Raw genomic sequence first — 14,423 nt, 5'->3', positions numbered from 1 at the left:
AAGGGTTACCAGGTCGTGTAACCGTCTCCTCTGCCTATCATTTCAACATAAATTCTAATCAACGTTTTTTTCCTTTTTTTTCAATGATGCTTCTTCTTCCCGGGACACGATAATGTCGTCTACACTTAAAACAACAAACAAACAACAACTGACCATGCAATACCCCAAAAAAACGAGCATCAGCTTATGAAAGCACTATTGAAATATATAATCTAAATTTGTGACAGAACCAGAGACTTACGTTTATTCTTCCAGGCAACCAAAACTAATATAAAATGTATATGTAATCTTTCCTAACCAAAATATAAACTTAATTTTAGATTATAGATTATAAAATCTATGTAGAAAATAAGATAAAATCTTTCTCACCTGATTCTTGAAGTAAGGTATAGTGGGATCCCTGGTTGCCTGGAGAACAATCAGCTCATAGTTCGTCTCGGAATCGAAAAGGCCTTCAAACCATCAGTCCACGCCAAGGGTCACGTGCACCAAGTTGTTAGGGATTTTTGTGTTCCGAGGAACCGACCCCTCCCCAGCCTCGTACGTGGTGATGGAATGAAGGACAGACACATGGATGAGTTTAAGAAAAATGCTCGTTTAGTGAATTATGCAAAAGTCATAGACAAACTTACGTGAACACGGGCGCTAGCAAGCAGAGAGATCTATCGCAGACGTCTTCGAATGCCAGAACGCAAAGATCAGACAAAATGGTGGATCTTTATAGTAGAATATTCAGGTTAACGCCTCTAGTCAAATGTGAATGTATGATCGGTCAGTAACTCTAAACACTTGATTCTAAGATGGCCGGTCGCACGTGATCGTCATGGAAACTTACCGAAGTTGTTGACTTCTCGAGAGAGAGTTTGTTCCCAGCTTCTTGCTGGACTGTTGTGTCTTTCAGTGGGAGTTTTCAAACAGGTGTCCACAGATTTGCTGAGAGTCTGGGATTGTTTAATCTTTCTGTGTGTGCAAGGCTTTGTGACCTCGGCCTTGCGTTGCAGTCAGTGAATGCAATGCAAGAATAGGATTATTTAATATGAATTAAATATAAAAGATTATCAGTTAATGAAGTGACTATTTGAAATGTGTGTTAAATCTAGATGATTGTTTACAGTAAAGTTGTCATTTCCTTACACCGCTGATTGACTGAAGCTGTTTTACTAATAACACACAACTGTAAAATGAAATACAAACATTCGATTTCCGAAATAATTCGCTTTTTAAATAACAAAAATGTTAGAATATTCCTCTTTCAATAACTCATTCTACCAGTGAGTAGTTTATAAACACCTCAGTATTTATTTAGTTTTCATTTCGATTTTTTTTCTTCCCGATTTAAATCAATTATTAAATGTACATAAGCGAATTATTTCTGAACTCGAATGTTTGTATTTCCTTGTTCAGTTGTGTGTTAATATTATATTATTATTAGTAAAACAGCTTCAGCCAATTAGCAGCTTCGTCACATGTAGCGAGGTCACTTCCTGTTGGTGTCAAAGTCACGTGTGTCGTCAGACCAGGAAATGAAAGAAATCGATTATGTTTACGAACATCGTCTTTTTGTCAATATAAATGTTTTATGTGGTAAAAAGTATCATGTAAACCTTCTGTTGACGTTTCTTTAACCCATAAAAAATATTTTAAAGAGACGTTCGCATATGCCGCGTGTGACGTCATCACGTAGGAAGTGGAGGGACCGATATTGTAGGGGGGACCGAAATTGTACCTACAACGGGAACGGAACCGAACCAGAAACTGTCGTTTTACTGTGAATTGTCTCGACTTTTACACAACCTGCTGCGTTCAGTGCAACACAGCTCAGCACTGACACCTGCCGGCCGGAAGATGTAACTGCATGTTTTAATCCATCGCAGACTGTAATGGTATTTTTTAATCGAATATTTACCACCAATAAAGGCTGCTTTTATCACTTTGATCTAAGACAAGCTTTCAAAGTGACTTTCTGAATATAAGGTTAATGACTTTTCAAGTCATTTGCTTTTGAAAATTAAATTGCTAATTGTTTTTTTCCAATAGCCTCAGAAAATACAGCAATTTTTCATGAAAAATAAAAAATAAAAATACAAATTACCAATACCAAATATTACCAGTGATCCAGAATTATAGAGGTTTAATGAATAGTGTAACATTAGTGTATTATACCAGTAATGGTTAATTTCCATCATTTGAGAGCCACATTACCTGGGAATTAAACACATTCTTTACCATTTGTAGATACTTAAGAGTAAGAAAGTTCAGTAAATAAAGCAACTAAAAGTCCATTTCCAATTCCAAGCAGCTTTACTTTTGATAGTTTTATTGTATTTTCATATACATCCTTTGATCTAGATTACCAGCAAGACTGGATCAAGAGAAAGTTTACTCATCACCCAACTATCAACTGAATGATGGCCGCTGCTCCGGTAAGATTACTTTTCATTTGGTAAGTTCAGGAGGAGATGGACACGAAGATATTTTGCAAAAAAAAAAAAATTTTGAAAACCATGTGACCAGAACGTGGCACTTTAACATGTTTCAGCAGCTAACAGCTTCTACGCTGTTAGAACTCATCACCCCCCTCCGCCCCCCCTCCGACAGGGTCGGCACAGAGTTCCTCGTATTCCTTCTCCAGCGCCGTCATGTCGTCTCTGGCCTCGGTGAACTCGCTCTCATCCATCCCCTCGCCCACGTACCAGTGGACGAAGGCCCTCTTGGCGTACATGAGGTCGAACTTGTGGTCCATGCGAGTCCAGGCCTCGATGATGGCGGAGGTGTTGCTCAGCATGCACACTGCCCTCCTCATCTTGGCCAGGTCTCCTCCTGGAACCACGGTGGGGGGCTGGGAGTTGATGCCCACCTTGAAGCTGTTGGGGCACCAGTACACAAACTGGATGCTGCGTCTGGCTTTGATGGCGGCGATGGCGGAGTTCACGTCCGTGGGCACGACGTCTCCACGATACAGAAGACAGCAGGCCATGTATTTACCGTGACGAGGGTCACACGTCAGCATCTGGTTGCCGGGCCTGAAGCAGGCGTTGGTGATCTCTGCCACGGACACCAGCTCGTGGTAGGCCTTCTCCTTGGAGATGGCGGGGGCGTAGGCGACCAGAGGGAAGTGGATACGAGGGAAAGGCACCAGATTGGTCTGAAAATCGGTGAGATGCACATTCAGGGCTCCACTGAAGCGCAGAGAAGCCGTGATCGAAGACACGATTTGTCCAATGAGCCTGTTCACGTTGGTGTACGAAGCCCTGTTGATGTCCAGGTTCCTGCGGCAGATGTCGTAGATGGCTTCGTTGTCCACCATGAAGGTGCAGTCGAAGTGCTCCATGGTGGCGTGGGTGGTCAAGATGGAGTTGTAGGGCTCCACCACGGCGGACACCTCGGGAGATGGGTACACTGCGAACTCGAGCTTGGACTTCTTGCCATAATTGTCAGCGAGTCGCTCCATCAGCAGGGAAGTGAACCCAGAACCAGTGCCTCCACCGAAGGAGTGGAAGATCAGGAACCCTTGCAGTCCAGTACACTGCTCCGCCTACAGGGAGAAAGTAAAGTTATCAATTGCTTTGTGATGGCTAAACTGGGCCATCAAATGCTATTCTTCTTTAGTACCTTTTTTGTCATAATAGAATACCAAGAATAAGAAGTAACCCTTCATAAACAATGAAACAGTATAGTAACTGTAACTGTCTTGTTATCCTAACCCCTACCCTTACCCTTACCCCAACCCTATGGGAGAGTCAAACGTTTAGAACTTGTTGAAGTACACGATCCAACACCATTTTGACCTCTTACCAATATACGAGTCTGGTCCAAAACGGTGTCGATGATCTCCTTCCCGACGGTGTAGCGACCTTGAGCATACATATTAGCAGTGCCTTGATTCCCTGTGATCAGGTGGTCAGGGGGGAACAGTTGACGGTAGGTTCCTGTACGCATCTCATCTGGAGGGAACATGAACAGATTGATGGAGGTGTCAGTTCAAGTATATATGTGTAGTATTGTCCAGTACTTGACTTTGGTGTTGTGATAGTGTAGTAACAAGGATATATGTGTAGTATTGTCCAGTACTTGACTCTGGTGTTGTGATAAGGTAAGGTAAGGTAAAACTTTATTGATCCCTCAGGAGGTCTCCTTTGGGAAATTGTTTTTTTACAATAGCCAGCAATTTTTCATAAACAATAAAAAATAATACATAAAAAATAAAATAAGAAGAACATAAACAGGAAGAACAAGATGACACAATCTAAGTCTAAAGACAAAGACAAAGAACATAGGTCAAGGAAAGAAAAACAACAAAGACAAAGATACAAAGACTAACATGGAACAGAACATCCAGATACTCTCACTCCACTCCTGCCCCCGAACTCAGAATTGTACAATTTAATAGCCCGAGGGATGAATGAGTCCCTGAGTCTATTTGTTTTGCACCTGGGTAGGAGCATTCGTGCACTCATTCTGCTTCTCTGCTCACTGATGACAGTGCTGAGAGGATGACTGTCATCGTCCATGATGGACAGTAGTTTGTTCAATGATCTCCTCTCAGCAACTGTCACCAGTGAGTCCAGCTTCATTCCAACCACAGAACCAGCCCTCCTGATCAACCTGTCCAACCTGTTGACACTCCTCTTGGACACATTTCCACCCCAACACACCACAGCATAGAACAGGACACTGGCCACCACAGACTGGTATGCAGAGGAGCTTCTTGCAGATGTTAAATGAACGAAGCCTCCTCAGAAAGTACAGTCTACTCTGAACCTTCTTATACACATGGTCTGTGTTGCAGGACCTGTCCAGTTTACTGTCCATCCACACACCGAGGTACTTATAGTTGTCCACTATCTCCACCTCGTCGCCTCTGATGGACACTGGACGTGGCTTTGTCCTGGACCTCCCGAAATCCAAGACCAGCTCCTTGGTTTTTGAGGTGTTCAGCTGCAAGTGGTTCCTCTCACTCCAGTCCACAAAGTCACGTATCAGACTCCTGTACTCGTCTTCGCTGTTGTCCCTGATGCATCCAACAATGGCAGTGTCGTCAGCATACTTCTGGACGAGACTCAGCTCTGAGTTGTAGCAGAAGTCTGAAGTGTAGATGGTGAAGAGGAGAGGGGCCAGTACTGTCCCCTGAGGTGCTCCTGTACTGCACACCATAGTGTCAGACTTGATGTCCTTCAGCCTGACATACTGTGGTCGATCAGTAAGATAGTCCGTAATCCAGGAGACCAGACCAGGGTCCACATGCATCTTAGTCAGTTTGTCCTGCAGCAGAGTGGGTTGGATAGTGTTGAAGGCACTAGAAAAGTCCAGGAACAGGATTCTCACTGAACCGCTTCCTTTATCCAAGTGGGAGTAGGTCCGATGCAGGAGGTGAAGGATGGCATCTTCCACACCAACTGCTGGCTGGTAGGCAAACTGCAGGGGGTCTTGCGCGTGCTGGACTTGTGGCGTGAGATGTTTGAGGACCAGCCGCTCCAGTGTCTTCATCAGCTGCGAAGTCAGTGCCACCGGTCTGTAATCGTTCAGCACACTCGGTCGGATCTTTTTAGGGACTGGAACGATACAGGAAGTCTTCCACAGAGTTGGTACTTTCCCCAGCCGTAGACTGAGGTTGAAGACATGCTGGAGTGGCTCAGCTAGTTCAGCAGCGCAGGTCTTTAGCAGTCGAGCAGACACCTTATCAGGACCAGCAGCCTTCCCTGGACGAATCCTCCGAAGTACATCCTGTACCTGGAGTGAGGTGAAGCTGGGAAGTGGTTCTGTGGAGCTGGGGGGGGCACAAGAAGGTGGGGCAGGTCCTGAGGCGGGCAGCAGTGAGGGTGAGGTGACCTGCTCAAACCTGTTGAAAAAGTTGTTCAGTCCATTTGCCTCATCCACCGTGTCCACTGCAGTCAGAGAGGCCTTGGTCTTGTGTCCAGTGATGGTTTTAACACCATCCCAGACCTCTCTTATTTCTTCTCGGCTTAGCTTCTCCTCCAACCTCCTCCTGTAGGTGTCCTTTGCCTCCTTCAAGCATCGCTTCACCTCCTGTTGAGCTGACCTCATGGCGTCCCTGTCTCTGCTCCTGAATGCCACTTTCTTCCTGTTAAGGACATCCTTGACCTCCTTTGTTACCCACGGTTTATTATTAGGGTAACAGCGGACAGTCTTAGTAGGGGCGACAACGTCCAAACAGAAATTTAAATAATCTGTTAGACAGTGTGTCTGTCCCTCGATGTCCTCACCATGAGACCTCAGCAGCACATCCCAGTCTGTTGTTTCAAAGCAGTCTCTGATGGCGTCCTCCACAGCTGGTGTCCACTTTCTGATTGTCTTAGTGGTCACAGTCTGTCTCTGCAAATGATAGTGTAGTAACAAGTATAATATACATGTAGTATTGTCCAGTACTTGACTCTGGTGTTGTGATAGTGTAGTAACAAGTATATATGTGTAGTATTGTCCAGTACTTGACTCTGGTGTTGTGATAGTGTAGTAACAAGTATATATGTGTAGTATTGTCCAGTACTTGACTCTGGTGTTGTGATAGTGAAGTAACAAGAATATATGTGTAGTATTGTCCAGTACTTGACTCTGGTGTTGTGATAGTGAAGTAACAAGTATATATGTGTAGTATTGTCCAGTACTTGACTCTGGTGTTGTGATAGTGTAGTAACAAGTATATATGTGTAGTATTGTCCAGTACTTGACTCTGGTGTTGTGATAGTGTAGTAACAAGTATATATGTGTAGTATTGTCCAGTACTTGACTCTGGTGTTGTGATAGTGTAGTAACAAGACACACGTTTGGTTTCAAGAATCCTCCTGCTGCTGAAAATACACCTGTGAGTATATGAACATATAATGATAATAAATATATAAAACTTTGTTCACAACGTTAACGTCACCAAGATGGAGTCGTTTAGTGTAGAAAGAGTCTATCGATCCATACTCAGTTTAGTGACAGTTTAGTGTGTATGGAGCACTACATTTACATACTAAGAATTGAGACGCACTTATGCACTAAACATACTAAGTTGAAGTACACAAGTATGTGATTTGAGACACACTAAGGCCTCGTCACCTCCTCATCTACGGACCGACCTATGACTGTGGGCTCCAGGTCCACAAAGATGGCTCTCGGGGCAGGTTTCCCGGCTCTGGTCTCATTAAAAAAATTACTGTAGTAATCTTCTTTAACGTTCCTGGACCACGTCTGCCCGTCAGTCTGGACCCCATGTTCCAGGCAGTACAGCTCCCAGCATGCAGTGCCCATGTTGATGCCGGCTTGGCCAACATGTATCGAAATACACTCACGCTGCAAAACACGAGGAAAAAGTTTAGGTTTTTAAACAAGAGAATTTTTAAATATTTATTTATTATTATTATTTATTAATATTATTAATTTATTTGTAGAGCGCTTTTCTAGACCTGGGTCACTAAGTGCTTAAAAGATTTTAATAAAAATACACTTAAAAGATCAAGATAACACTGAGAAAAAAAACACAGTAGTCCCAGAAAAATCAAAGCAGAATTATTGATCATTTTTACTCTCACAGGAATTATGTATCTAGATAGTTTTAAATTGATGATTGATATATTTAAGCAATCAATTTATTTTAAATTACTAATTAAAAAAAAAGGTTTCAAACAAATGAATCAAACTATTCCGAGAGGATGATAAACACACAAGTGAACACAATACACGACACACTTGAAGGATGTAAACTAGTGATGCTAACGTGTCAATGCTGCACAGCTGTAGTTTAATCCGACTGAGGCCTGATGAAAACCGTTAACTTAGGTTAATTGGCTCGATATTGACAGATTCGATCTTTGCGCTCTAATACCTCTTTATACGAGTTATTAAAAATAACAAAGCCCAACGTTTTTTGATCACTGTTACACTAGCTATGTACTACACCCTCATTTTTGAAGAAAATATCTGTTGATCGCACGTAAACAGCAACAATAGCGTGATATATGACCATTTCTGTATAATATTTCACATACATTTTGTAATAGCTTATGAATTTGGTGACCAGAGTTGTAATTAAATCTATTACAAAATGTATGAAATATTGCATGAAAATATTGATTTAAAGAAGAAATTAAAACATCTAATGTGTAGTAACATATATATGGAGGCCCTTCTTTAATCACATGATCATGGTGACCATAAAAACTAAAATTAAGGAGTTATAAAGAAGTCAACCCTTTTTCGGTGTTTGTCTATTGGAGGCCGGTCCCTTATACGCCGCCTCACTTGCTGCCTACATAGAGATCCGTGTATTTTATCAGGACAATATGACGAAATATTAACGTACATATTAACTCTGATTAGAAAAAGATAATATTTGTAATTCAACACCTTAGCGTTCCCGAGTTATTACCGCACAAAGATCGAATCTGCCAAAATCGCGCCAACTTTACTGAAGCCAACGGTTTGATTTAACGCCGCATTCAAAACTTCTAACAACTTTAACTCAACGAAGTACATTTCTTTAAACATTCAAACGTTTAAAAAAACATCGAATCCATCACCAACTGACGTCATTGAAAGCGAGGGATTATTTTTCTTACCGTAGTGTGCGACTCCATCGTAACGCCAGGAATCAGACGCAACCTCGTCCAGAGGAAAGGGAACGAGTCGACAAATTGGAAAAGAACTTGAAAATAACAGATGATATCGCTGACGAGCCGGAGTCGACGCTAATGGCGGAGCTAACGAGCCTCCGTGAAGAGAGAAGGCCAGAGTCACACCAGACAGACTCTGACTAAGGTAAGGTAAGGTAAGGTAAAACTTTATTGATCCCTCAGGAGCTCTCCTTCGGGAAATTGTTTTTTCCAGTAGCCAGCAATTTTTCATAAACAATAAAAAATAATACATCAAAAATTAAATAAGAACAAGAAAATAAAGAGAAAGAACAAGATGACACAATCTAAGTATAAAGATAAAGACAAAGAACATAGGTAAAAGAAAACAACAAAGACAAAGGATACAAAGACTAACATGGAACAGAACATCCAAATACTCTCACTCCACTCCTGCCCCCAAACTCAGAATTGTACAATTTAATAGCCCGAGGGATGAATGAGTCCCTGAGTCTATTTGTTTTGCACCTGGGTAGGAGCATTCGTGCACTCATTCTGCTTCTCTGCTCACTGATGACAGTGCTGAGAGGATGACTGTCATCGTCCATGATGGACAGTAGTTTGTTCAATGATCTCCTCTCAGCAACTGTCACTAGTGAGTCCAGCTTCATTCCAACCACAGAGCCAGCCCTCCTGATCAACCCGTCCAACCAGTTGACACTCCTCTTGACACATTTCCACCCCAACACACCACAGCATAGAACATGACACTGGCCACCACAGACTGGTAGAACATGCAGAGGAGCTTCTTGCAGATGTTAAATGATCGAAGCCTCCTCAGAAAGTACAGTCTACTCTGAACCTTCTTATATACATGGTCTGTATTGCAGGACCAGTCCAGTTTACTGTCCATCCACACACCGAGGTACTTATAGTTGTCCACTATCTCCAACTCGTCGCCTCTGATGGACACTGGACGTGGCTTTGTCCTGGACCTCCCGAAGTCCAAGACCAGCTCCTTGGTCTTTGAGGTGTTCAGCTGCAAGTGGTTCCTCTCACTCCAGTCCACAAAGTCACTTATCAGACTCCTATACTCGTCTTCGCTGTTGTTCCTGATGCATCCAACAATGGCAGTGTCGTCAGCATACTTCTGGAAAAGACTCAGCTCTGAGTTGTAGCAGAAGTCTGAGGTGTAGATGGTGAAGAGGAGAGGGGCCAGTACTGTCCCCTGAGGTGCTCCTGTACTGCACACCACAGTGTCAGACTTGATATCCTTCAGCCTGACATACTGTGGTCGATCAGTAAGATAGTCCGTAATCCAGGAGACCAGACCAGGGTCCACATGCATCTTAGTCAGTTTGTCCTGCAGCAGAGTGGGTTGGATAGTGTTGAAGGCACTAGAAAAGTCCAGGAACAGGTTTCCCACTGAACCGCTTCCTTTAAAAGGATTAAAGGCGCCGACGAGGACGGCTGCCTCTTCCAGTAGCTCCGCAGCAATTTCTAAAATTTTCTGTTTTTTATTAATTTTTTTTTAATATAATTTTTTTAATGGATTCTTTTGAATATGGAGAGAATCGTCTTGTTTACTCAAGAGAGGATCTACTGTCGCTGAAGTCAATGGCACGGGCTGGAGATCGCCACAAGATCCCGATCGAACTTCAGCGCCGGTACAGAGGCTGTCGGGCAGGCAAGAGGCTAAAGGCTAAGCTAACGGACAATCGGAGACGTCACAGACCAACGATCCCAACGATCACGATGGGGAACGTCAATTCACTGACGAATAAGATCAACGAGCTGTCTGCCCTCAACAACCAGCGGATCTTCAGAGAGAGCAGCTTGTTGATCTTCACGGAGACGTGGCTCACTCAGCTGACTCCGGACTCACATGTGGAGCTGCCAGGTTTCAGCACCGTCAGAGCGGACAGAGACGCAGACGCGTGTGGGAAGCGCAGAGGAGGAGGTCTGATCATTTACGTGAATAAACGCTGGTGTAGTCCGGGACACGTTACTGTGAAGAACGTCTCGTGTTGTCAAGATTTAGAACTGTTGGCTGTCAGCATGCGTCCATATTATCTACCGCGTGAGTTCAGTCATGTGATCACGCTGTGTGTCTACATTCCTCCAAGCGCTGCGGCTGCATCTGCCTGTGAGAAGATGCACACAATGACAAAAAAATTAAAAAATACTTTCCATCAGGCTGTTGATTGTCCCACCAGGAATAACAGGACAATTGACCTTCTTTATTCCAACTTGAAGGACGCCTACAGAGTCAAACCTCTTCCTCCACTTGGAAGGTCCGATCACAACCTGGTCCACCTTCAGTCACAGTACATTCCTCTGGTGCAGAGACAGACTGTGACCACTAAGACAATCAGAAAGTGGACACCAGCTGTGGAGGACGCCATCAGAGACTGCTTTGAAACAACAGACTGGGATGTGCTGCTGAGGTCTCATGGTGAGGACATCGAGGGTCAGACACACTGTCTAACAGATTATTTAAATTTCTGCTTGGACGTTGTCGCCCCTACTAAGACTGTCCGCTGTTACCCTAATAATAAACCGTGGGTAACAAAGGAGGTCAAGGATGTCCTTAACAGGAAGAAAGTGGCATTCAGGAGCAGGGACGCCATGAGATCAGCTCAGCAGGAGGTGAAGCGATGCTTGAAGGAGGCAAAGGACACCTACAGGAGGAGGTTGGAGGAGAAGCTGAGCCGAGAAGAAATAAGAGAGGTCTGGGATGGTGTTAAAACCATCACTGGACACAAGACCAAGGCCTCTCTGACTGCAGTGGACACGGTGGAGGAGGCAAATTGACTGAACAACTTTTTCAACAGGTTTGAGCAGGTCACCTCACCCTCATTGCTGCCCGCCTCAGGACCTGCCCCACCTTCTTGTGCCCCCCTCAGCTCCACACAACCACTTCCCAGCTTCACCTCACTCCAGGTACAGGATGTACTTCGGAGGATTCGTCCAGGGAAGGCTGCTGGCCCTGATAAGGTGTCTGCTCGACTGCTAAAGACCTGCGCTGCTGAACTAGCTGAGCCGCTCCAGCATGTCTTCAACCTCAGTCTACGGCTGGGGAAAGTACCAACTCTGTGGAAGACTTCCTGTATCGTTCCAGTCCCTAAAAAGACCCGACCGAGTGTGCTGAATGATTACAGACCGGTGGCACTGACTTCGCAGCTGATGAAGACACTGGAGCGGCTGGTCCTCAAACATCTCAGGCCACGAGTCCAGCACGCGCAAGACCCCCTGCAGTTTGCCTACCAGCCAGCAGTTGGTGTGGAAGATGCCATCCTTCACCTCCTGCATTGGACCTACTCCCACTTGGACAAAGGAAGCGGTTCAGTGAGAATCCTGTTCCTGGACTTTTCTAGTGCCTTCAACACTATCCAACCCACTCTGCTGCAGTACAAACTGACTAAGATGCATGTGGACCTTGGTCTGGTCTCCTGGATTACGGACTATCTTACTGATCGACCACAGTATGTCAGGCTGAAGGACATCAAGTCTGACACTGTGGTGTGCAGTACAGGAGCACCTCAGGGGACAGTACTGGCCCCTCTCCTCTTCACCATCTACACTTCGGACTTCTGCTACAACTCAGAGCTGAGTCTCGTCCAGAAGTATGCTGACGACACTGCCATTGTTGGATGCATCAGGGACAACAGCGAAGACGAGTACAGGAGTCCGATACGTGACTTTGTGGACTGGAGTGAGAGGAACCACTTGCAGCTGAACACATCAAAGACCAAGGAGCTGGTCTTGGACTTCGGGAGGTCCAGGACAAAGCCACGTCCAGTGTCCATCAGAGGCGACGAGGTGGAGATAGTGGACAACTATAAGTACCTCGGTGTGTGGATGGACAGTAAACTGGACTGGTCCTGCAACACAGACCATGTATACAAGAAGGTTCAGAGTAGACTGTACTTTCTGAGGAGGCTTCGATCATTTAACATCTGCAAGAAGCTCCTCTGCATGTTCTACCAGTCTGTGGTGGCCAGTGTCATGTTCTATGCTGTGGTGTGTTGGGGTGGAAATGTGTCCAAGAGGAGTGTCAACAGGTTGGACAGGTTGATCAGGAGGGCTGGCTCTGAGGTTGGAATGAAGCTGGACTCACTGGTGACAGTTGCTGAGAGGAGATCATTGAACAAACTACTGTCCATCATGGATGAGGACAGTCATCCTCTGAACACCGTCATCAGTGAGCAGAGAAGCAGAATGAGTGCACGAATGCTCCTACCCAGGTGCAACACTAATAGACTCAGGGACTCATTCATCCCTCGGGCTATTAAATTGTACAATTCTGGGTTCGGGGGCAGGAGTAAAGTGAGAGTATCTGGACGTTCTGTTCCATGTTAGTCTTTGTATCCTTTGTCTTTGTTGTTTTTCATTCCTTGACCCATGTTCTTTGTCTTTGTCTTTAGACTTAGATTGTGTCTTCTTGTTCTTCCTCTTTTTGTTCTTCTTCTTATTTTATTTTTTATGTATTATTTTTTATTGTTCATGAAAAATTGCTGGCTATTGGTAAAAAACAATTTCCCGAAGCAGACCTCCTGAGGGATCAATAAAGTTTTACCTTACCTTACCTTTATCCAAGTGGGAGTAGGTCTGATGCAAGAGGTGAAGGATGGCATCTTCCACACCAACTGCTGGCTGGTAGGCAAACTGCAGGGGGTCTTGCGCCTGCTAAACTGGAGACTTCACTTCAAGAACTCAAGCAAGGCATCAAGCAGCTGGAGGAGCTACAACAGAAACAGAATAAGTGGCGAGACACAGAAGCTACACGGACGAACCTTCCTTCGTTATCTTCTGCAGCGAGAAGCGAGCCTGACGGCCCGGAATGAGGACCGGAAAAATAGGTTGCGACGCAACAACCTGCGGATATACCAAGTTCCAGAAGGGTCTGAGGGTGAGAACATGAAAAGTTTTCTGCAAAAAATGTTGAAGTCGACCATCCATCAACTACCAGCATTAACTTTCAAATGGAGGGAGCGACCCTGACGCTGCACCGAGATCGATAGTGGTGAGGTTTCTGGACTTCTCTACCAAAGAAGTGGTCATGAAACATGCATGGAGTCAAAGACGAGTCCTGTACAACAACAAGCCGATGTTCTTTGACCACGATTATTCGCCGGAGGTGCAGCGAAGGCGAGCTCAGGTGCGAGCAGTGATCAAACAGCTGAAGCTCAACAACATCACAGCAGGTGCATCTACCTGCTCAACATGTCCACGGAGAACGGCGAGAAAGTTTTCCCTTCACTCACCGATGCCAGCGCTGCGCAAACTTGACAATCAGGTGCGAGAAGATGAACGGTGGAGACGAGGAGCAGAGCCAGGAGGAGACGAGGATCAGAGCCGGGAGGAGACGAGGAGCAGAGGCGGGAGGAGACGAGGAGCAGAGCCGGGAGGAGACGAGGAGCTGACGAGCACGGATGTTAAAGCCTTGTTCCAGGAGTGATCACACTTTCCTCAAAACGGATATGCCGAGTTTGAAAAACAGTTCACTGTGATATAGTTAGGATGACTTTTACGTTTATATTTTTTCCACTTTTGACGGAGCTTAACGACGGCTCTGAAAGAGTTCTTTCCTCATGTGCAGCGACTGCTTAGTTCACCTGACAACAGCTGCAGACTCACACCTGACAACAGCTGCAGACTCACACCTGACTACAGCTGCAGACTCACACCTGACTACAGCTGCAGACTCACACCTGACTACAGCTGCAGACTCACACCTGACTACAGCTGCAGACTCACACCTGACCACAGCTGCAGACTCACACCTGACCACAGCTGCAGACTCACACCTGACCACAGCTGCAGACTCACACCTGACCACAGCTGCAGACT

General features: G+C 45.0%; 1 protein-coding gene across 1 annotated transcript in view; it reads right to left on the bottom strand.

Moving 5' to 3' along the window:
- Positions 1 to 2,116: 2,116 nt before the first annotated feature.
- LOC148068022 (tubulin alpha chain-like) overlaps positions 2,117 to 14,423 on the bottom strand; it is a 33,658-nt gene continuing 21,351 nt past the window's right edge. Inside the window, exons 2-5 of the mRNA XM_087803597.1 lie at positions 8,559 to 8,601; positions 7,080 to 7,293; positions 3,796 to 3,944; positions 2,117 to 3,535 (exon numbers count right to left, since the gene is read on the bottom strand). Coding sequence (XP_087659723.1) covers positions 2,561 to 3,535; positions 3,796 to 3,944; positions 7,080 to 7,293; positions 8,559 to 8,601 — 1,381 coding nt within the window. The 3' untranslated portion in view covers positions 2,117 to 2,560. The remainder of the gene's footprint in view (positions 3,536 to 3,795; positions 3,945 to 7,079; positions 7,294 to 8,558; positions 8,602 to 14,423) is intronic.

The sequence above is a fragment of the Callionymus lyra genome, chromosome 12, assembly GCF_982586985.1.
Source record: "Callionymus lyra chromosome 12, fCalLyr1.hap1.1, whole genome shotgun sequence".
NCBI lineage: Eukaryota > Metazoa > Chordata > Actinopteri > Syngnathiformes > Callionymidae > Callionymus > Callionymus lyra.
The sequence above is the reverse complement of the archived record's forward strand: the minus strand, read 5'-3'. Positions and strand labels throughout refer to the sequence as shown.